The sequence below is a fragment of the Notothenia rossii genome (assembly GCF_949606895.1).
Source record: "Notothenia rossii genome assembly, chromosome: 3".
Taxonomy (NCBI): Eukaryota; Metazoa; Chordata; class Actinopteri; order Perciformes; family Nototheniidae; genus Notothenia; species Notothenia rossii.
Genome location: NC_136901.1, coordinates 60,628,111 through 60,653,258, shown reverse-complemented (window position 1 = coordinate 60,653,258; position 25,148 = coordinate 60,628,111). Strand labels below are relative to the sequence as shown.

Sequence of the window (25,148 nt, the reverse complement as noted above, 5' to 3'; positions counted from 1 at the left end):
TATTTTTGGGGTATGGGGGGGTCTGGGACCCGGAGTAATCTGCGGCCGTGAGCTGTTATGTGCCATCATGACACGCGTGGTGTTCTTTTTTTATATATTATAATGAAGTACGAGCTGTGTGCTCGAGTCTTCCTGCCTGTCGGCTCTGCTCATGGATGTATAATAAGGCTCTGCTGCTCCGAGATGATGGTCTAGCTTCAGCAGCTACATTACCTACGGGTGCGTTCGTTAATATTAACTGTGCGTCCGGAGTCACTGTGGCACAGACTGGACCGCTGGTGAACAGCTGTTAGAACGGGCCGTTCAGGTGTTCAGAGCAGAGCTCCCTGTCGGAGCGGCAGAGCGTGATGTGAACTGAAAAGTTTTTCTGTGGCAATATTATTTAAGGAATCGTTGAGCTAGCTAGCTAGCATACATTGTCACTATCTGCTAACGTTAGCTTTAGCCTTCTATATCTAATAGTTTTTTTCATAGGCTATAAACAGAGGTGGTATAAGTATATATATATTGTACTTGAGTAAAAGTAGAAGTACTCAGATCTTGTGCTTGAGTAAAAGTAGAAGTACTCAGGTCTTGTACTTGAGTAAAAGTAAAAGCACACAGATCGTGTACTAGAGTAAAAGTAGAAGTAGCCGACTGAAATCTTGTACTTGAGTAAAAGTAGAAGTACTCAGATCTTGTACTTGAGTAAAAGTAATAGTCCCAGAGTGTAGGAATACTCTGTTACAGTAAAAGTCCTGCATTCAAAATGTTCCTCAAGTAAAAGTAGAAAAGTATTATCATCAAAATATAGTGAAAGTAGCGACAGTAAAAGTAGTCATTGTGCAGATTGGTCCATTTCAGAATAATAGATATGATATGTTTTATAATGATTGATCATGAAAGTGTTCTCAAAGCTGGTAGAGGTGCAGCTAGTTTGAATGACTTTGTATACTGCAGGGTAGCTTGTGGATTTACTCCAGGTGGAACTAAAGTCGGAATTAACACTTGATTATATTTCACATCATTCATCCACATCTGTAAAGTAACTAAAGGTATTACATACATGGAGTGGAGGAAAAGTACAGCATGTACCTCTGAACTTTAGTGGAGTAGAAGAACGAAGTAGCAAAACATTGAAATACTTAAATAAAGTACAAGTATCTCAAAATTGTGCCCAAGTTTAGTACTTGTTGAGTTTATGAACTTAGTTACTTTACACCATGTGGCTATAAAGATAGAAAGACTTAAGCCTTGCACAGAGGCCTGAAAATACATTTTCAAAATGCTCAACAGTGCTGCCAAAATTATAAACTGACTGCTACACAATTAAAATAAATGCTTTTATATATTTCTATTAGATGTGACTCTTTGGCGTTTCTGTTATTATTAACACTGCTGCTTTAGTTGTTCTGACTGCTAAAATCCTCTGTCATTCCGTGGGGTTGGGGAGCCGGGGGCTCGGATCCTTGTCACCTTTTTCATACCTGATGAGTTTGCACCCCTGTATGTTAAAAAGCCTCAGTCACCTTAATTCATGTAATAAAAACATCTCAGGTCAGTAACACTCAAAGCTAAATGTGCAATACCATGTTCAGCTATGTTACTATTTATAATGTTTCTGTTGTTACATCAGAAGATATACATATTGGAATGATTTCTTAACTTACAGTAGGCTATTTTTTACAATGTGTGTTGGAAGGATTTATTAAATTACAATGAATATTGTCATTGTTGAAGGCTTTTAGAGAAGGTTGAACTATAAGCCTGAATTACATAACATTTTATACCTAAAAACATAAAAGCCACAATAAATAAATCACAATTATTGTAGTTATTTTTACCTCCCGTATTGCTCTCAACCCACCAGCTTTTATGGTGTTGTCACGTCACTAACTGCAAGCTTGTCACATACAGTCTACACTGAAAAGGACTGGCCATCTGTTGGATTTATCCAAGCCTATTGTGTGAATGTTATACAATTGCCTCATGTTCCGAAGCAAAATGTAATAGTATTGAGTAGAATCTACATTTTATGTGGAGAGAGTACATGAACTTGTTTAGGTCATGTTGGGATAAAATGAGTCAATCAAATAAATGTATCAATTCCACCGCAATATACCCCGCGAAATCGCGCAATGCATTTCTTTGTGGAAGAAGACAGCAGCAAGGAAGGCAGCTCTGTCCCGCCATTACCCAGCTTGGATCGGTAAGTATGGATGGTTGGAATACATTGGAATATTAGTTAATGCGTAACTATATGTAATATAATGCATTGAAAGTCACCAACATAAGTTAATGAACTGTCATGAAGTTATTTGCTCTCGTACTGTTGAATTAACATGTGCTACGTTTCCTCTGTGAAAATGGCGGGTGGGGCCCGCCGCAAGGTGTTGGTTCGTAGTTACTTAATGCTATCTGTTAATTTAGCCATTGTTAGCTAACGTCGCATTAGGATTAACGTTAGCTTTCAAACGAAAGCTTTGGTCAACGAGCATGCTCGTACGAGTTTACATTACTGTCTTTTAATTAAGAGGCTGGGGCGCTCACTTTTTAACCAAGCCACGCTCCAAAGTTATGCTAAATTTTAGCAAGGGAAAAACGGCAATACTTTTTTAATGTCAATGCTGTTGTTGCTGCTGCAGATTGCTGCTGTAGATTGCCGTCAGACGACCGTAGTGCCTCTGCTGTGGCTCAAGTTCTGTGGTGAGTATGTATTTTATCTGTAAATAACAGGATTAGAAGTGTGTGTATCGTTTATCAGAATTATGATACCAGTAGGCTACCCTTAAAACCTGATTGGGGTATGTTAGAAATTAAAATCAATGTTTTAATGGGGAAATGTAGTTTAAACATGCCGTCAGTTTTAATGCTCTTTTATACTGAAAAACCAGAAATTCTTGTGCACAAGCAGTTAAGCTTTTATTCTGAAAATCCTTCATCTCCGGTTAGCATTTAGCATGTGGCTAATATACGATTTCCTAAAGAGGTGAATTTAGTAGCGAAATGATATGGAGTGGTGCAAACCGAAGCCTACTGATTTAACACTACAACTATAGATGTCGAGATACTACCATGCTGAATATTAAATGAAGGTACAGTTTATTTGAATACATTATTGTTTACAGACGAGAGTAGCATGTGACAACATCCGGAATGACCGGAAACCAAACGAGCCGAGAAGTATTGTTTAGAGTATTGATTACAGCGTTTAGAATGTGTTAAATGAAAAGTGATGAAAGAGAATATGAGGAGAAACGGCGTGTTAAGCATATATTGAATGTGAAAAGAACCTATCCTCTGTTTAAATGCAATAACGGACATTGGAGACGAGGTGAGCCGGCTGGCGGGGAGGAGCCAGCAGAGGATATATAAACAGCACCGGAGGAGAGATCCATTCTCTTCTCTTCCCTATCGAGGAGAGCCAGATCACAGCTGTTTGTCTGACTGAACAATATCATGCTTGTGACCAACCCGTGCCTTTTTAAATTAAAGTACCCAATTGAACTTTCACAGAGACTCCATTTAGTCTCCTATTTTAAAGCTTCTCTCCTGGTCGGGAGAATAACGAACACAGTTAACAGGTACTAACGGGGCTAACGGCTACTTAGGGGCTAACGGCTTAGCATGGTTAGCAGTCCGGTGCATCAGCTTTAGGGCATATATGTTTGTGCGTCATTCTAGGTGATACAGACAGGCTATATGCTCTAGTTACGAGAAGCACATGGCTAATTATTATGCAGCACATGGTTAATTATTATGCAGACTGACATCATCTGACTTTCCCAGTGCCCCATGTAGCAGTGATTATTATGATAAGGATAGGTATCCTTTGACTTGAGAAGTCGATACTACTTGGTACCAGATTATTTCGGTAGGTACCCAGCCGTATATATACATGTACATTGAAGGGAGCAATGGTGTCATTTACATTTTCAGATGCAGACATGTATATTGGCTATTTGTTGATCTGCTATAAAAAAGATTGGCATCATCCCTCAAAATAACATAATCTGTTGACCTGTAGAGTCATAGCCGCGGGAAGTCATTTTACTTAGGGGGTGAGGCCAAAAGTGGGGAGAGATTTCAACAGTAACATGAACATAATAGTAACCATTAAAAAATGTACACCATTCACCAACAGGGGGTGCTGCAGCACCTCCAGAACCCCTACTTCCCGTATGTGTAGAGTATTTACAATTTTTGTCTATAGAAATACTGTTTTGCATTGTATAAGTGTTTTTTGTGTTGCTCTTTGTTGCAGCAGATTGAAACGCGAACTCTGTGCGTGTCTGGAGTCGGCGCTTTTACTGTGGGCTCAAATTGATGTGGTGAGAATACAATTGTATTTTGGTTTAACCCTGTCCCACTCGGTGTGATTGGCCATTGTGTGATGTGTCATACTTTTTGAAATGCTTTTTATAAACAGTTGTCACTACTGTTACTTAGACCTTCCCCATTTTATTATTGATTGATGTTTGTTATTTCATTTTGACAGCTTGTCTTACATTTTTGTCAGAATTTTCTCATTAGACATTAATCCTTCTTTGTTTCCATTTGTCTTTTGCAGTGAATGGTGCTGCAAGTTTGCCAGAATGTTGCTGTGAATGTGGCGTTGTAAGGCCTGCCCCTCAGTTTTACCAAGTAGGTCCCAAATATTAAAACATTATCGAGTGAAACATAGATATTATGGGAATAATAATCGTTTTCCTTGTGTATATGTAAGCTGCCCCTGCACTTTTAAAACGTGGAATGCGCTTTTAATTCATTTGAATAGATTTCATGTGACTAAAACCAGTCATCAATCCAAGAGCTGTATATTTAGGTGCCAGTTATGTCCTTGTAAGGATCTTGTCTCGGAAAGGTATTACTGGGCTCACATTAATGCACACCTTAACAAAAATGAGGTTGTAACTTGCATGTTTTTAGATTGCAACTTTCAAACAAATATCTACGGAACATTTAAATCCCACTGGAGCAGAAAACATACTTATTATTCAATTACAGATTTTAAACCAGAAATTGTGACATCAACCACCTTTGTTTCTCTGGAATCTGCGCAAAATACTTCAGATGATGAAATAGGTGAGGCATACTCTGATGCACAACCAGATTGCAGTGTTTATGCCCCGAATGACCTTCCAAATGTAATTGAACAAACTTTTGCAGCAGCTTTGTTAAATTTAACCCATGTACCAAGCACAGCAATCAATGATTTTTTGCTAGAGCTTCACAACTTAACTAGCTCTCTCTCGAGTTCCCACACTGATGGCGTTCTAGTTGATATTTTTCAGAAGCACAAACTCCAGGTTGACAGAGCTATCATAGAGGAAATAACCACTTCTCTGTGCACTGGGAATCCTATAAATAAAGCCATAGAGAAGGGTGGTCCTTTGAGTTCTACATATCAACGTAAGCAGTATTACAAGGCAAACTTTAATATTGTTGAACCAGTTGAATGTATTTTGGATGCTAAAGAGAAGAAAACCTTCCAGTATGTCCCCATTCTTGAATCTCTACAGGTGCTGTTGAATAGGAAAGATATTGTGGACAAGTTAGTTTGTAGTCACAAAACGCAAAGGGAAACAGAGACAGCAAAAGAAATTGTGTACAAGTGTTTCAGGGATGGTCTGCATTGTAAGCAAAACAGTTTATTGTCAGGTCAAGAGTTAAGGGTATCTATTGGTTTGTATGTTGATGACTTTGAGGTCTGTAACCCTCTTGGCACCTCCCGTAAAACCCACAAACTTTGTGCTGTGTACTGGGTGCTGAGTAACCTACCCCCAGGGTCTCATTCCTCTTTGTCCTCCATTTACTTAGCTATTTTGTGCAAAACAGACAATGTTAAGACCTATGGCTATGACAAGGTTTTAGAGCCACTTCTACGTGATCTCAGGTCTTTGGAAGTTGATGGAATTTTTGTCCCACAACTGGGAACATCGCTCAAAGGTACAGTTCAAACTATTGCTGCAGACAATTTAGGAGCTCATGGATTAGCGGGTTTTGTTGAGAATTTTTCAGGCACCTATTTTTGTCGTTTTTGTACCGCAACAGCTTCAGACATTGCATCAAATGAGGTTAGAGCAGGAACTTTCAGCCTCAGAACAAAAGAAATACATGACACTCATGTCAGAACAGCCCTAGATAGTGGCAGCAGCTGTTTTGGAGTTAAAAGAGCTTGTCCTTTGACTAAAGCGCTTTCTCATTTTAATGTCATCAGTGGCTACCCTCCTGACATTGCCCACGATCTCTTTGAAGGCATTGTGCCTGTTGAAATAGCACATTGTCTAACATTTCTAATCTCAAAGAAGTACATAACCTTGGAAGATATTAACAATTCCATTCTACATTTCCCATACAAGTGGACAGACAAAACAAATAAGCCTCATATTTTGCCACAAAATCTCTCACACAGGAAAACCATAGGTGGTAATGCCCATGAAAACTGGTGCTTGTTAAGATTGCTCCCATTTATAATTGGGCCTAAGATTCCTGAGCATGATCCAGCATGGCAGGTCTTGTTGGACCTAAAACAGATTCTTGAGCTTGTGGTTTCCCCAGTTCACAACGACGAATCTATTGCATACCTTGAGAGCAAAATTTCAGACCATAGACAAAGGTATCAAGAGGTTTTTCCTAACAATAGACTGCGTCCCAAACACCACTACATAGAACATTACCCACAACTAATAAGGTTTTTTGGGCCTCTTGTGGGACTTTGGACTATGAGGTTTGAGGCAAAGCACAGTTTCTTTAAAAACATAATCAAACACACCAGTTGCTTTAAAAACGTGCCCCTATCTCTGGCTGTGAAACATCAGTTTATGATTGGCTACCACTTATCCAAGTATTGATAAACAAATGCTGGATGTCTCAGATGTATCTTCTGTCCCCTTAGATGTTTTGAAGGAGGAGCTAGTTCAAGCTTTTAAACAGAAAGATCCTGACATATCTGAAATACACCTTGCAAAAAATGTTTGGAGCAAGGGAATAAACTACAGGACAGGTATGGTAGTTGTCCATGGGTCTGAAGGTGGCTTGCCCGAATTTGGGGAAATCCATCAAATATGCATTTTGCATCAGAGAGTGTTTTTTGTCTTGAAACTGCTGTGTGGATGGTATAGTGAGCACTACAGAGCCTTTGAGGTGACTCCATCTCCGTCACGAGAACTTGCTCTTGTAGAAGTCTGTGAACTGGTCGATGAGTATCCCTTGGCCGCCTATCTGGTTGGATGTGTGCGGATGGTGACCTTGAAGAGATCAATCTGTGTCTGAGGTAAAGCAACAAATTAAACACTGCTTGGGCAGGTACAGACTAAAGTACAGAGAATAGGTACTGTTGGGTACTGGTATCGGTTCAAACACATATATATATATAAACAATAGATGGCTCATGGGAGATTTTCCAGCGTAGCTCACCGGCCGCCATCTTGCTGCAGTCACCAGCTACTGTTGTAAGGTGAGTGATCTGCACAAAAATACTCTTAACTCGCTGAAATCTTGACTGATTTACAAACGGTTTGGTTTATTATAAACGTTATTAGCATGGCTATGATACAGGAGACAACAAGACATGTTGAAAAAAAATTCATAATTATAAGTATGCAGTACCATAACTACATCTTTGATGTTTATAACAAACCAACCCGTTTGAAAATTGAGCAAACTATGGTTATTTAAATAGTAAACCATAATGTTATGAATGAGCGAGCTGACTGCAGCAAGATGGCGGCCATGTTGCAACGTCGGTCTCCATTGGCCAGCAGCATGGGTGAGCCATCTATTGTTTATATCTATGGGTTCAAATGTGAACAGTACCCAACCCTATACATTGGTCCAATAACATTGTTATTGTTCTTCACAATGAACCCTTTTAAAAAATGACAAGCATTCACTCTTCTACCAAGCCCCATGTACTTGAAATAAAACTAATTCTAAACCTTTTATTGTTTATATACTCTCTTTCCTAACAGACGGTGAAGAAAGACCATGATGACATCAGCTGTTCTCAGAGTAATCCTAGGGGCTGACAGCTGTCAGAGGGTGGTGATTTCTGCTGGCCTGCCTTCAACTGTGAATGAACTGGAGAATGAGATAAAGACTCAGTGTAATGTAAAGGAACCTTTTCGGCTGCAGTTCATGGACACGCTTTTTGGCGATGAATTTATGAACTTAACTTCCATGGGAGAAATACAAGACAAAGCTACAGTCAAGGTCATATACACATCATGCAGACCTCTCAATGCTGATGCAGATCAATGTGTGGACAGTTGCTCCTTTCCACCAACCAGTCATCCTGATGACACCACATCTTCTCTCGGCGACAGCACCGGGATTCTCACATCTCCAGAGTCCACTTCTTCACGGTCTTCATGGCCAGGTGTGTTCCATGTTCCCCGTTTTTCGTATGATGCAGAGATTAAGCTTGAAAAGGCCCACAGAGTTCTCAGAGAAGAAGGGACACTGTTGATCCCTGATTCAAAGCTCAAGTCTGATATACTAGAGGGGTTGATTCAGGAGGTAGTTAAGCACAAAGTCTACGCCACGGACAGGGAGTTTGACCAAGTTGCAGAGGCGCTCGTCATGAAGCATCCATGTTTACAAGAAAAAGGCTCAGCCTCTGGCTATGGGGGATGGAAGACTAGTCTCAAATACAAGTTGTCCAACTACCGCACACATCTCCGGAAAGTGGGATGTCCTGAAGTATGTGTAAATACTTTGAAACATAAACCAGAAGGGAAACGTTCTCCTGCTTTTAAAGTTAAGAAACCAAAGAGGGGTGAAATGGCCTACTGCCCTGACTTTCCACTTGGAGAATGCGCCCAGTCCTTGGAGAAGATGAGGGTTGAACTCCTTTCAGATTACAAGAAGCGTAATAACAGAGAGACAGTTAAGGCTAAAATGGAGAAAACATTTGCATTGAGAAGACAAGAAGTCATTAGTGATGTTCCCATGACCAGTGATGTACAAGAGAGATGGCCAGCTCTCTTTGGTGTAATGGAGGTGAGTACAAAGATAATGGTGTAACTTTTTGTGCTGTAGATGGTATATGCAACTGTTAGAGTAAAGCTTGGCCCCATTACGATGTTGTTCAGAAGTAGGTGCAAATGAATGCTGGATGTTGAAAAGCTGATGCTTCACTGCATTGCTGGCTTAAATGTGTAAGAAGAAGGTGAAGTAGTAGGAATATTTGAAAAAGTGGGAACATGATTGAAGCAGATGAGTAGGGCTTGAGTTTAAGGATGTCCGTCATCCCGGGGGCCGAAAAAAATAGGATTGAGGAGGAGGAACATTTATTTAGCAAGGAATTTGGGCCTAGAGTTAAAAGGAAAAATACCGTGATAACGTCATAAATTAAAATGACTGCAAGTTTTGTTTAGCACAAGTTCTTATTAAACCTCCTTGAGAACAGAAACACACAGCACATACTGCTGGTGTCATGTCCCTACTGGTTTTCAGACTAACTGGTTTCCACATGTTGTGTTTACCGAACACAACAGTTGTGGTCTGCCTCTGTCATCAGATTCGTCACACATTCACAAACATATTATTGGCGATTTTCAGGTCCAAATCTCGTATCTACTGTGGCGAATATGATTGTATAAGTTAGCACTACATCAAAGCCGCCTAAAAAAATAAGTTTGTCTAAAATATATATCAGATCGCGTCAAGCTGGATTACATCTCGGTAGAGCAAAATGCTTTCAGCATTCACACCCAATATTCCATAGCCGAAATCAAATGCTGAGCAAACATGCATAGTGCATACAGTTATGTGATTGGCAGCTGTAAGTTTAATGAAACAAATGTGTGTATGTCAGTGGGCCGTGTTGTTAAAAAATGGTTTCATTTTTTTTTCAGGTTAACGCAGAGTTCAAGCGGATTACAACTATGGCTCTACAGTCAAGGTTCCTGTCACAGCTTGACCTACACTCCGCAAGTCTGCTGAGGGTGTTCTCGAAAAAATCGGGGCAGCAGGGCAAGAAGTTAAAAGACATGGCTGCCATGATGACGGTAAGAACTTTTGAACTGTGTGTATATGTGTAGATATGTGTGTGTGTGTGTGTGTATATATATAATATTTCCTTTTTGGCATTAGGTCAGTCTAAAATCAATTACAATGGTAAATTATCCCAAAATGTGACCACTCCATAGGTTCAATTTGATTAAAATGTCCCTATATTCTTTGTTTTAATCCTTAAGGAAGACATCGATGCTGACAGGGAGTGCCTCATTAAAGGACTCTGCATCTACCTCAATGAGGATCCTGAGGATCTGGTGAAGGAGTACATGGTGAGTGTGTGCTAAAGTAGTAGGCCACATACAAAAAAGAAGTTAGTTTGAACATGTTTTTAAGAAGAAAAATAGCCTCAGTTAAAAGAACCTCATTTGACCAGATATACCAGACCATATTACCAGACATGTTACTTAGCTGTCTTCCTGAAATTGATATTATAATTGGTTTTGTTAGAATTAACATGGTCTATCATGATTTGTGTTCTTCTGATTCCAGAAACACATTCAAATACTAATGCAATAGTCTTAAGGACAGCTCTATCCTCCTCAGGCTGCAGTATCTTCCACCTGTAGGGCTTATATTACATCACATAGGATGAATTATGAATCTGGAGTAGTACCTAATGCTTTGCTCATTAGTCTCCAGCATTTGGTGTCATTTCATTTCACCTGTTTATTCTCTCCAACCTTCTCCTCTTTTTAAAGTCGCTGATATATATATTACCAATAATAATTACCATTCACTCAATTTAATGTACAACCTACAATCTGTTAGCCAGGCTGGTGAAACCCACAGGTGAAAACAAACCAGGTATTCTTCTTCGCAAGCATTGTGCTAATTAGTGTAGTGCCACAGTAGAGTCAAATAAGCAAATTGTGTCTTAATGAGGTCCGAGTAAAAAAAATCTTATCCTTAAAGAAATAATTTGTCTTCCACCAGGACATGACTGAGGCCAACACACTACGTGAGGTAGAAGAAACAACAGTGGGGATCTATGTTGCCAGAGAGACTCCCAGCAGTGACTATTCTGATGTCGGAGTTATCCTCGAGGGTGTGGTGGTGCTTCAGGATCTGGAGAATGTGGCTCTTGCAGCTGTAATGCTGTTTGGACTCATGTATGCCCTAAACATGAATTACCCGTTGAAGCTCCGCAACACCTTAGAAGTTATTCAGAAGCTTATAATGGAGGTGGATGCATCTGACCTTTCAAGAAAGGCCCAAAACTTGAAGAGGAAAATGCACGAGTGAAGAGAGCTCACTGTCCATGTTCACTGTCCATGTTCACGGCTTGCTGTTCCTACACTGTTCTTGTAGTTGAGATGCAGAGTATACATTCCTGGACTGAGTGGTGTGGCTGGTTCTCCCACCATCGCAGTTATTGATGCCTTATAAAAAGCAGGGGATGCTTTATTTATATATATATATATATTGTTTTTTTGTTTACGTTGTTGTTGTTGTAACGAAATTGCTAAACGATATGTAAGGTCCTTTTTAATATTTGTACTTCTCAAATTGGAGATTAGTTTTGGAAAGACTTGAGTGATTATTTAATCTCCAGGTTCTTGAATAAAGGTCTTGAAACAAAACTTTCTAATCGTTTTCAATGCAAAAAAAGTGGGTTATGTTTACTTTTAAAATCTGTTTCATATTTACATAAAATTATATTTATAAATATAATGTATAACAACAAAAATTACAATTCTGAAAACATGTAATAGACATGGGAATATTAAAATAACAAATATTGCTAGAGTTATGTGATCAAATAGTGTTGGAATAAAAGGGATTGAATTGTGTTTGAATAAAGTGATCAAAATGGGTTGGAGTAAAATGATGAAAGTGTTTAATTTACTTTATTGAAACACATTTCAATAACTTTGAATCAACACAAAGTAATTGCGTTGATTGGACATAAATCGTTTGTGTTGATTTAAAACAATTCTATAGGTTGCTGCCAAAGCAAATTATTTGTGTGCAACAAATGTCCACAATTGAATTGAGTAAATCCAATGTGTTCTTTTTTTCAGTGTATGGTCACTCAGAGTAACCTACTGTTAATTTAGCTGCTGGAGAAGAAAGATCAGGGGAGAGAGCTGTGGTTGATGGGCCATTAGTTGTGTAAATACACAGCTGAGAGCTGCCGTTTCATTCACACTGTTTAAAAAACGGTAACAACGGACTATTTTTCTTAGCGGATGCATGTCAATTTAAATCAATACATACAACTATTTTTTAAATCAATAAAAACATTTTCTAAATCCATAAAAGCATTTCAATTAATATTGGGAGTCATGTCGTTACTTTGTTGAGAATGTGGCCATGTAATAAGTGGGATAATTTGCAGCGACTTGTTCCTTATGGGGAAAATAACGCCCTTCATCCAGATCAGGATCCCTCCGCTACGCTTTGGGATCCTGATCGACCGACGAAGCTCCATTAAAATATACATATTTTTGGTGAATTACTGAGTTTAGGCACGTTAATAACGTTTTAATGAAGTTGAATACAGTATATTCATATGTGTCAGTGATTTCATGTCAATTCGGCGAACATAAACATAAATGATCGTGGTGAAGATGATGATTAAATTAGGATTAAAAATCGAGAGCCGGGCTGCATTTCCTCCCGTTCGTTTTTTTCGAATAACAAAATTATTTTGTTCAATAACAACATGGTGATGTTTTGTAAATGATTACATGTCTCTTATTTAGCACAGTAGTATGATATCCGTGACATATGGATCTTAACAAAGTTCCGATGTACATCCAGCGTACTGTATCTGACTTTATTTCACATGAGCTCCAGTGTGGAACCCCACTGCACCCCCTGGTGGATCAATGATCCATTGCAGCTGGCTTCATTATAATTACATTGATCTATCACGGGGGCGGTCTCAAGTTAAGCTGGAGGTTTTCCCTTGAGCGAGGGCAGATCACGTACCAATCACGGCCCTCGCGTTTCAAACTGTCTGAAATTAATCGCTACATCTGTATGGTCCATCAAGGACGGTGCTACAGGCCGCTAGGCAGTGCACTTACAACTATAATAAGCATGTTAATGTTAATCTAACAGCTCCGGCGATCCACTAGCACCCCCTCCCCCCCCCCCCCCCCCCCCCAATTTTGCATTTTGAAATGCTCCCGATTTCTGAGGTCTAAAGGTTGGCAAGTATGGTTGACAAGCTGTTGTCCCTATTTATTTTACTCTGTTTGTTACGATGCTTTCTACTTATTCCGTTCATATTTTGGCTAATTAGCAAGAATGTTTGACCCAGCAATAAGTCTCTGAAAGACGGGAAAAGGTTGTGTGGATAGAGGCAGAGCGCAGCGGCAGGCAGGCAGAGGAGCAGGCTGCGATATCCCCCCCCCCCCACAGAGCGCACCCAGAGGACAGGCTGCGTCACCTCACTTTGTAACCCAGGAAAGGAGCAGGAATCCTGATTACGTGAGTGTTAAAAGTGCATTAAACTGTTTTAATCCGACAGCCGCTGATGTGCACGGAAGTCTGTCCGTTTCGTTAACATTTGAATAACCAAATGGACGGAAATCCGTCCTACAGTACAGGACTGTCTCAGAAAATTAGAATATTGTGATAAAGTTCTTTATTTTCTGTAATGCAATTAAAAAAACAAAAATGTCATACATTCTGGATTCATTACAAATCAACTGAAATATTGCAAGCCTTTTATTATTTTAATATTGCTGATTATGGCATACAGCTTAAGAAAACTCAAAAATCCTATCTCAAAAAATTAGAATAGTTCCTCAGACCAAGTGAAAAAAAAAGATTTATAACAGCAAAACACAATCAAACATTTGAAAATGTCCATTAATGCACTCAGTACTTGGTTGGGAATCCTTTTGCACGGATTACTGCATCAATGCGGCGTGGCATGGAGGCAATCAGCCTGTGGCGTTGCTGAGGTGTTATGGATGCCCAGGATGCTTCAATAGCGGCCTTTAGCTCATTAGCATTGTTGGGTCTGGTGTCTTTCAGCTTCTTCTTCACAATACCCCACATATTCTCTATGGGGTTCAGGTCAGGGGAATTTGCAGGCCAATCGAGGACAGTAATGCCATGGTCAGTACACCAGTTACTGGTGGTTTTGGCACTGTGGGCAGGTGCCAGATCATGCTGGAAAATGAATTCCTCATCTCCATAGAGCTTTTCAACAGACGGAAGCATGTAGTGCTCTAAAATCTCTTGGTACACAGCTGCATTTACTCTGGGCTTGATGAAACACAGTGGACCAACACCAGCAGCTGACATGGCTCCCCAAACCATCGCTGACTGTGGGAACTTCACACTGGATTTCAAGCAACTTGGATTTTGCTCCTCTCCAGCCTTTCTCCAGACTCTGGCGCCTTGACTTCCAAATGAAATACAAAACTTGCTTTCGTCTGAAAAGAGGACTTTGGACCACTGTGCAACTGTCCAGTGCTTCTTTTCCTTAGCCCAAGTCAGACGCCTCTTCCGTTGTCTTGAGTTCAGAAGTGGCTTGACCATGGGAATACGGCTATTGTAGCCCATTTCCCGGACACGTCTGTGAACAGTGACTTTTGATACCTGGACTCCAGCTTCAGTCCACTGTCTTTGAAGCTCCCCCAAATTCTGGAAGCGACTCTTCTTCACAATGCTGTTAAGGCTGCGGTCATCTCTCTTGGTTGTGCAGCGTTTCCTGCCACATTTCCCCCTTCCAACAGACTTTTTGTGGATGTGCTTTGAAACTGCACTCTGTGAACAGCTTGCTCTTTGAGAAATTTCTTTTTGTGTCTTACCCTCCTGATGGAGGGTGTCAATGACGGTCCTCTGGACAGCAGTCAGATCAGCAGTCTTCCCCATACTTGTGATTTAGTTTACTGAACCAAGCTGAGTGTTTTTAAAGGCTCAGGAAACCCTTGCAGGTGTTTCGAGTTAATTAGACGATTCAAGTGATTCGTTGAACACCCTACTAGTATACTTTTTCATGATATTCTAATATTTAGAGATAGGATATTTGAGTTTTCTTAAGCTGTATGCCATAATCAGCAATATTAAAATAATAAAAGGCTTGCAATATTTCAGTTGATTTGTAATGAATCCAGAATGTATGACATTTTTGTTTTTTTAATTGCATTACAGAAAATAAAGAACTTTATCACAATATTCTAATTTTCTGAGACAGTCCTGTATATGCGAATGAGAGGTTTGGAAATGCACGTGACCGTGGCCCATTCCCCTGATAGGTGGAGACTTGACCAATAAGCGGAGCACCTCTTTGTGACGTAGAAAAGTGTTGAAATCTGGATCGGTTTTTTTCAGATCCGTTGCAGCCCCTTTTTTAGAGATTTGGCTAAGGAGGAAAATAGAGAGGGTTGTGTTTTCTGACACTTGGTGAGTTCCCTGGAACACCGGGGACACATATTCATGTATAAAAGACGTACAAAGGTGCATTTTGCATGATAGGTCCCCTTTAATTCGGATTCCCGCTATATGAAGAAATTAAAGGACGGCGCAAGTGGAAACAATTCACAAAGGGATTAAACTGTTTAAAACACATGCTCAAAGTAAGCCGGATTTTGCCGATGTGTTTATGTTGATTCAAAAATCGTAAATAATCTACAAAATGGAGGAGACCGATCTGATCGGAGCAACTGTGACAAATAATCCAACTGAAACCGGCATGGACAATGACTTTTTTTTTTAAATGCGCTTATCCAGACAAGCCTGGTTTGGACACTTTACGGGCAGAAGAAACATTTCTATTAAAGAAAGAATTATACATTTCTGTCTTTTTATGCCTTTAATAGCTACTAACTTGAATTGTTATTAAAATTAATCAATTATTTTGTATATTGTATTGTAATGTAGAGACAAGGCTTTTAGCGACAATGATGTATTGTGTTACAATTATATGTAAAATTTTTCAAATCATCTGAGGCCTGTGCTTCTCCCCCCATTTCTCTTGCAGTTCACTTATACTACCGCTGTTTATGGCTGTGCGTCAATGCATAAGGGTGAGTGTGTTTATCTGCAATTCTAAACTTGCCAGTGTTATTGTGTGGTAGCGTTGGCAGTCTTGAGCTTATGAGCCTCATGTGGCGCAGCACGCTAGCAGTAACGGTTGTTGATAGGTTGATTTGTGTATGAGTATTTTACTTGATTATGTAAAGTCAATCGTATTGTAATTATTTGCTATCTTAACCTCTTCTACACCGCACCCCCGATGCCGGGGAGAAAACGCGTCGCCTGAGGGCATCTTAATATTCAATAAACTATGAATGTTTTATATCCATGTAACAGGAAGAAACTCAGCTAACTGATCTTTTTTTTTTTTTTTAAAACCACAAAGCTAGCAAAGGCTATTCTTTATATTAGTTTTGTCATGTCCCTTTGTTCTGTGCCCTCTGTCTTATTGTAATAAGTATTCCTCCTCTCGTTTCAGAACTCCATGCTCCCCGCCCCTATGTGTCTCCTGTGTTCGTGATTAGTTTCCCCGCCCTGATTGTTTCCACCTGTTCCCCTCACCTTGGGTATATATTAGGGTGACCATATTTTGATTTCCAAAAAAGCGGACATGCTGCCCCCAGCCTCGAGATACTTAATGATACTCAACGTTTACTCAAAGATGCCTTATTGTTTTAAAGTATGCCTCCTCTGTATGGATATACAATTATTATTTATATTATTTTACTGTATATAACACAATAATATCTCTCTATAACCAAAGACACACCAAACCAAGGTTACTCAACAATCAACATGCTTTATTATACCTAGAATTATCTCTGACAAATCTCAAATGCACAAGAATAACTTAAACATCAATCTGTAACAAAATAATAGCTCTCTTTTCAAGTCTTACTGGACAAAAATAAATAACAAAATATATGAAATAGTAGAAAATAGAAAATCCAGCTTTAACAAATAATCTCTTTGTATCTTGTCAATGTAAACAATAAAACAGTAACCTCACAAAGATACTAATGTAATTATTTTAAAAGTGCACTATGCAGTTTTGGATTTTACATTTGCATAATTGCCATTAGTGAACATAACCTAACATAACATTTGATTACCTAAATCAAACCAAACACATTTTGAGGCACCATGAACCAAATATAAGCCTACTTTAAATGTTTGTAAACACAATTCCAGGCCCTGTCATTGTAAACAACCACAGTGAAACGACAACTTTTCACATATTTCTAGCTTCAAACAGTTTTCTAGGGTCCCAATTTAAAATGAAAAGTTTAAAGTGTCTCTCCCACAGCTACATAGCTTTCTCTCTCTGCATAGCTGCATACTTCAATCTTCTTCATCCTGCTTTTCTTCTTCATCCTCCTTGTCTGCCCATCGATATTTAGCTGTGGAGCTGATCTTTCCCAGCAGTTTTTGGTTGCTCAACAAATAAGCATGAAAGTCTTTGCAAGACATGTCTTTCAAATTGTATTGCACAAATAGAATCCCCTTCAGTGACTCAACAGACAGCTGGTTCCTCTCCTTGGTCCACTGGCTCTGCATCAGTGAGAAAACCCTCTCAACATTTGCATTGTGAGAGGAAAGTGCAAAGACAAACTGTGCCATCTCAGTAGTTCTGAGTAACATGCAATCCTTTTGGCCTTCTCAAAATATTTGGTCCACTACTGGTGCACCTGCAGGCCACTGAACTCCTCATCACGGTTGCACCTTTCTGTGAATCTCTTCAGATTGGTGACCTGGTCAAAACACTTGACATCATCAATTATCACCCCCTTCTCTCCTAGGAACTTGATGCAGGCCTCCACATCATTCCACTCTGGTGGCTCACTCAGATCCATCCACGTGAATGTGGAGAACTCTTCCATGGGATTCATCCACTTCTCCAGATACTACAGACATGTACTGTACAGGCCTTGCACATCAGCACAGAACTGGTCATATTCCTTACCAAGTCCATCACTACGCTTTTGTGCCAGTAGTCCCTTAACTTTAAGGGACATGAAGTTGTTGCTCTTGCGTTCAAGAAGAATGGTGTGGATGCTGTTCATTATTTTCTTTACCTCCATAATGGAGTTCTTTTCCTTTTCCATGTCTTGAATGTGGGTGTGGAACGCAGACATGAGTGAGTGCATGTGCCAGAGGTAGATCTCACTGAATTCGTTTACAAAAAACTTCTTGATCACTGTGGGTGGTTTTTGCTGAGACAGAAAGAATGTCTTTAAGGCTGGAAACATCTGTATCATCCTCTCAATGCCTGGGAACAATGACAGCCACCTTGTCTTGCTGTGAGAAAGCATCCTTCTGTATTCAATGTCAACAAAATCACAGTACTCCTTCAGGCTCTCAGTGTGCACAGTGTAAATGTGGAAGAACTGGTAGATTTTGAACATGATATTCTCAAGGTCAATATCTATTTTGTCTGCCCCATGATGATCACAATTATTCAATATGTGTGCTGGGCAACCCACACCGATCAGAGTGTTCTTCTGCAGCAACCTCTTCAAATTTGCAAACACATTCTTTCCCCCTTCATCACGTCGGATTCCTCCAAAGTTTGTGTTGCAATTATCGCCAGTAAATTTAATGCATTTTTCAGACAAATTGTTTTTTGCCAATGTTTCAATGAGATATTGTGCAATGGTTTCTGCTGTCTCATTTGGTGTGTCTTTAAACTCGATTAATTTTGTTTGCATGCCACCCCTCTTCCAGTCAAAGTACTGGATTATGATTGGGAATATTTTCACTACTCCGTGGTTACTCCCGTCTGTAGAAACACCACAGTACTGGATTCCTTTGAGTGCTTCATGTGCGACATCAATCGAGTGGGGCGCTATAACACCATTGACAATGGCTTCGGTTTTAGTGCGCACACTACTGAATGTTTTGGCAGTGTCAGAGTCTGGAAATGCTTTTTTTAGCAAGGCACTTGTGCAATCCATAGATCTGTAGCTGTTGTGATGTTTCACAGTGTGAAATGCAAACGCACCCTCCGCTGCATTTACAGCATCCTCTGTTTTGCCTGGTCTAACAAAGAAGTCTGTCAACTTTGCCGACAAACTCTCACCTTGCACAGCTTTCCTATGTTTGTCTGTGTCCATGTGCGCTATAAGATCGTCTGCACCTTTATTGGACACACACACGTATGTGCAAGCTTTGCACACGGTGCCTCCCATTTGTTCCGACCGGAACATTTGGAATTTCTTCTGCAATTCATCTGTAAAAGTACATTTGCGCTTTGGCATTGTGAATGTGAGCAGCGGTCCGCTCTGTCCCCTTCCTCTGTTTGTGTGTCAGCGTAGTTGTAGAGCCGCCCACAAAGCTTCAGACTCAGGGATTACGTCACACACGCAACAGAGTAGCCTACCGTAGTATTCTGTGCAACTCGCCAGTCAATTTAAGTACATGCAAACGGTCCGCGAAACCCGGACATTTTCATGAATTTATAAACCCCTCCCCGGACAGGGCGTGAAAAGAGGACATGTCCGGGCAAAAGAGGACGTTTGGTCACCCTAGTATATATTGTGTTAGCCCCCACCTGTCCAGTGCCAGTTAGTTTCTTATTCATGACCACGTTCAAGCCTGCTCCATGGTCGTGTCCCGATTTCTCATGCTCACGATTATTGCATTTAGTTTTTCCTCGGAGGAGTGATTTTGTGTTTCTTGTTTTTGTTACTGTGTAACTTCCAGTAAAGTCTTTATTGTTGAATACCACCCGAGTCTGAGTCTGAGTTGTGCATTTGAGTTCATGCCTCAGAGTTCACCCCTTGACAGCCTCTGAATTAGCTACGAGCAAAACAATGTCAAGTCCGTTAGCACAGAACTCTAGCTTTACTGATCGATATACTTACTGGATCTGCACAAACAAGCTTAGATAACATCCTGAGAGTCCACAGATTATAGAAATATACAACACACTCTCACTCCATAAACGTCCAGGAGCGACGCTTCGTCAGGGTCCCGTGGCGTACAGTTGTGACGCTCCTAGGTTCCTTCAGCTTCATAAAGGGACGCAAATAGCTTTCAACTGATTGCAATGTATTCCCATCTGCGGCGCGATTTGACGCTCATGGAAGCACGGCATTCGTTTGTGTCGGCTGCCCTTAAAGGCAATGTGAGCGTCCATTCACATTGGATAACGGAGAATTGTACACCCGGAAGTAAGTATTCCCCTTACTGTCGATTGATTTTACAGTGGTATCTGCACTACTCATCGACTGAAAAACACCAGATTATCCTTGTTAATTACACAACATTGATTGGTTTAAATTGTGTGCAATGCTTTTGTATTTTTCCCCTTTGATTCGGAGAAACAAATATTTTTTCGGAGTAAAGGATGGCAGAAGACACTACCCTATCGTTTAGGACTACACCATGTGCTCTGTTTGACAAACCCCATGATTAGTTCTAAACTGCACGCCACGGGGCCCTGACCAAGCGTCACTCCTGGACGTTTATGGAGTGAGAGTGTGTTGAACTGAGCGATCAGAACTTGTGACAGGGGGAGCAAATACAGACAACACACGAGAAGCTTTAGGTAGCAAAACACGGAGATATGCTCACCTTAGCTGTTATTCTGATCAAAATTCTAAAAAAGATCAAATGTCACTTGTTTTGCATCAATCTTGATACAGGGTACTTATTATATGTTGTACTTTGGATTCCTAAAGCTTGTAGTCTACCTTACCATCATCCAAGAGTAATTTTCACTCTAAGTAAAAAAATATTTTTGGACGGACATTATAATTTAGAGTTTTTTATTATGTTCAATCGGAATTGTCTATAAAATAAAAAACATCTATATTGATTCAGACTTTTCTACATCCAATTCACAGGTTTATCATTACTTTGAGAAAAAAGATTATTAATTTAACCCTTTTAGAAGGGAAGATATGGTCATTTGTTCTGGGAATGTCATTTTCGAGCCTGAGACCTGAAAAACAGGCTCAGTGCTTAACAGGTTAATTTTTACCATGATATAATTATCTTCTTTTTGTTTTTACTAATTGTGTTTTTATTTATTACTAATAACGTGTGCATACTTTTTTATAAAACATGCAAATCAGACAGACGAAGACTGACAAAGACATTGGAGTCCTGCGGGAGGCAAAGAGGAGGCAAATCCTACTTTGATTGAGCTAAGTATCGCTGGTGTTTTGTTTCATTTGGTTTTCTAGCCCCTCATGCCATAATCATGTGTATTTTCTCCATTCCTGTTTATGTGTCTTCTCGCAATTATCACTGGCCCCGTGTATCTCCTAATCGATATAACCAGCCTGCTCTCGTCTATCCCATATGCTCCACTGAGATCCAACATCTAGTTTCGGGGGCCTGTGGAACTGCCAGTCAGCTGTTCCTAAGGCTGACTTCCTCTCTGGCTACGCTTCCCCGCAGTCTCTGGGTTTCCTTGCTCTCACTGAGACCTGGATTACTCCTTCCAACACATCCACCCCAGCAGCTCTCTCCACAGCATATTCCTTCTCCCATACACCCAGACCCACAGGCAGAGGAGGTGGCACTGGTCTCCTGCTCTCTCCCAACTGGAGCTTTTCCCTCTTCAAGCTACCTAACTTCACTCCTTCCACCTTTGAATTCCATGCCGTCACAGTAACCCATCCTATACAATTAACTATTGTTGTTCTCTACCGTCCACCAGGCGCCTTGGGGGACTTCTTGGAGGAATTAGATAATCTCCTCTCACACATCCCTGAATGTGGCCCTCCCGCTGTACTTCTCGGAGACTTCAACCTCCAGACAGGGAAGATATCTGAACTAACATCTCTGTTAACCACCTTTGCTTTCTCACTGTCTCCATCCCCACCAACTCATAACGCTGGCAATGTCCTTGATCTCATATCCTCAAGGAACTGCACTACTTCTAACCTCTCTGTAAACCCGCTCCACATATCCGATCACTTCTTCATTTCATTCTCTCTACCCCTTTCCAAACATAACAAACTAATCTCTTCTAACTCTGCACCTTTTCGCCGTAACCTCCGCTCCCTCTCCCCTTCTACCTTTGCCTCATCGGTGCTCTCAGCCCTCCCTTCCTCTGACTCGTTCCAATTCCTACCTCCAAACTCTGCTGCAGAAACTCTCCTCTCTACTCTCTCATCCTCTCCGGACTCTCTCTGTCCTCTCGCATCTCGGCAGGCTCGTCAGTCCCCTCCTGCTCCCTGGCTAAATGACGCATTGCGTGCTAATAGAACCATCCTTCGGGCAGCAGAGCGGAAACGGTGGAAATCCAAACACCATGACGACCTCCTAACCTATCAGGCTCTCCTCTCCTCTTTCTCCACTTCGATCTATCAGGCAAAAAGCACTTTCTTTCAAGATAAGATCCAATCTTCCTATTCCAATCCCAAAAAATTATTTTCAATCTTTTCCACCCTCTTGGATCCCCCCAAAGCCCCTTCCCCCTCCTCCCTTCTGTCAAGCGACTTTGTTAACTACTTTGAAAAAAAGGTTGAGGATATTCGCTCTAATTTTTCTGACTCACCTTTACTCACCGCTGGGTCACCAGACCCACCTTTCACCCACACACTGACCTCCTTCTCCCCTCTCTCTCCAAGTGAGGTTCTTACCCTCGTTACCTCTGCCCGTCCTACCACCTGTCCTCTGGACCCTATCCCCTCAAACCTCCTTCAGACTATCGCTCCTGATATTATACCGTTTCTCACCCATTTCATCAACACTTCTCTAACTTCTGGTCACTTTCCAAACAGTCTCAAGGAGGAAAGAGTAAACCCTCTCCTAAAGAAACCCACTCTCAACCCGTCTGATGTTATAAACTAAAGGCCTGTCTCTCTCCTCCCGTTCCTGTCTAAAACACCCGCACCCGCACCTACAGGGTAACTTGGAGAGGGTCCGAGTCCGACCCTTGTCAATTAACTACAGGGGTCCCTCAGGGCTCTGTTCTTGGTCCCCTCCTCTTCTCCTTGTACACAAACTCGCTCGGATCTGTCATTAGCCCGCATGGTTTTTCATACCACTGCTACGCTGACGACACCCAATTAATTCTGTCCTTTCCCCGCTCAGAGACCCAGGTCGTCGCAAGCATCTCTGCTTGTCTAGCTGACATCTCTCAGTGGATGTCTGCTCATCACCTCAAGCTCAACCTTGACAAGACTGAACTGATTTTCCTTCCAGGAAAATATTGTCCCACTCTTGACCTAAGAATCAACATTGGCACCTCTGTTGTTTCCCCGACTCAGACTGCAAGGAATCTGGGTGTGACCCTAGATAACAAACTGTCCTTCACTGCAAACATTGCTGCTACAACCCGCTGCTGCAGATACACGCTTTACAACATCTGGAGGATACGTCCCCAGCTGACCCAGAAAACAGCGCAGGTTCTGGTCCAGGCTCTCGTCATCTCACGCCTAGACTACTGCAACTCCCTCCTGGCTGGTCTACCTGCATGTGCCATCCGACCTCTGCAGCTTATCCAGAATGCAGCGGCTCGTCTGGTCTTCAGCCTTCCAAAATGTTCCCACACCACACCGCTCCTCCGTTCCCTTCACTGGCTTCCAGTAACTGCTAGAATCCAGTTCAAGACACTGGTACTTGCGTACCATGCTGCGAATGGATCTGGCCCTTCCTACATCCAGGACATGGTTAAACTGTACACCCCAGCACGTGCACTCTGCTCTGCATCGGCCAAACAGCTCGCTGCACCCGCACTGCGAGGGGGACCCAAGTTCCCATCAGCAAAAACTTGTGGGTTTGCTATCCTGGCTCCAAAATGGTGGAATGAGCTCCCCATTGAAATCAGGACAGCAGATAGCTTGCACATCTTCCGGCGCAGACTGAAAACTCATCTCTTTCGACTCCACTTCGAGTGATAGAATTACTAACAAAGAACTGCTAACAGAGCACTTATATACTAATAAAGGACTGGCTTATCTAAAGCCAGTTGAGTAGTACTTGAAATGTTTGGCTCTATGAAACCTGATGTACTTATATGATTCTGTTTTCTTCAAGGTTGTATCTTCCTGGTCGAATGTACTTATTGTAAGTGGCTTTGGATGAAAGCGTCAGCTAAATGCAATGTAATGTAAAGTCTACTCTTCTTAGTTAATCTGCACTATCCTCTTGTCTCAATACCGTACATTTCCATGTTGCGGGACAGATAAAGGAATTCTAATTGTGAATAATACAGAAAACATGTGTGAATGTGACCTGATACCATCTATCAGATGTCAAGGACCAGCTGACCTGATGTTGTGCATACAGTATAAGGTCTGTAACATTCGTACATTAGATAATGCAGAGCACACATTAGAGGCCCTGCAGAGTGAGGAGGCCTTTATGTGTGAGTGTGTGTGTTTCTGTGGACAGAGTCAACGGGAGCCTTAAAGTATGTCCACAGCAAAATGAAATCTCAGTCCAGACAACAGATCCCAGTGGGCGTGATGACGTCTGGAGATATGCTGCTCTCACCCAACAAAGAGAGAGGAGGAGGAGGAGGAGGAAGGAGAGGTCCCCTGAGTTAAGGATGTGTTCAATTTTAGAGAGATGTGATTTCAGCCCAACAGCCTTAAGCTCTCAGTCAAAATGACAAGGCTGTGTTTGTGTGCCTGTATCAGAGTGCATCACACACACACACGCGCGCACACGCGCACACACACACACACACACACACACACACACACACACACACACACACACACACACACACACACACACACACACACACACACACACACACACACACACACACACACACACACACACACACACACACACACACACACACACACACACACACACACACACTCACTCACTCAGAGGCAAGAGAACCATTTAATCAATCTCTCTGCCTGGGCCTCAAGCCTGCACACGCATATACATCAGGTGTGGCGTGTGCATACTTCATATGGCCCACCGCCATATATTTATGATCAGAGGTTATTCCATACTTCATCTTCCTCCCCAGCCATCGATCGGCCAGATGCCTGTTACCCTGAGCCTTCACTGGGAGCCCCCCCATCCGAAAATGAGAGTCAGGGGCCTGTCACCCTGACACGTTGTCTCCTCTGAGGCTCCTAAACGCTCTCTGCTGTCATGATGATAAAAGTTGTTGTCTTCCTTTTACGTTTTATTTAGGTATTAGGTATTAGGTATTTAAGTAATGTTGTGAATCGAGTGACCTGTGTTCGTCGTCCATAACATACGCCTGCCCATACCATAAC

General features: G+C 41.3%; 2 protein-coding genes across 5 annotated transcripts in view; one reads left to right on the top strand and one right to left on the bottom strand.

The window, feature by feature from the left end:
• Positions 1-25,148, bottom strand: part of LOC307032391 (uncharacterized protein) — a 257,009-nt gene that overhangs the window by 33,307 nt on the left and 198,554 nt on the right. The window lies entirely within an intron of this gene.
• Positions 1,951-11,582, top strand: LOC307032222 (uncharacterized protein). Of its 2 annotated transcripts, XM_079670067.1 has the most exons (8): positions 1,951-2,188; positions 2,625-2,685; positions 4,244-4,310; positions 4,550-4,623; positions 7,953-8,982; positions 9,840-9,992; positions 10,182-10,271; positions 10,936-11,582. In XM_079670067.1, the coding sequence occupies exons 5-8, from the start codon at positions 7,969-7,971 to the stop codon at positions 11,242-11,244; spliced, it is 1,566 nt and encodes a 521-aa protein (XP_079526193.1). In that variant the 5' UTR covers positions 1,951-2,188; positions 2,625-2,685; positions 4,244-4,310; positions 4,550-4,623; positions 7,953-7,968; the 3' UTR covers positions 11,245-11,582. The 2 variants fall into 2 exon arrangements, with proteins under 2 accessions (XP_079526193.1, XP_079526192.1); XM_079670066.1 differs by lacking the exons at positions 1,951-2,188; positions 2,625-2,685; positions 4,244-4,310; positions 4,550-4,623 and adding an exon at positions 6,899-7,255.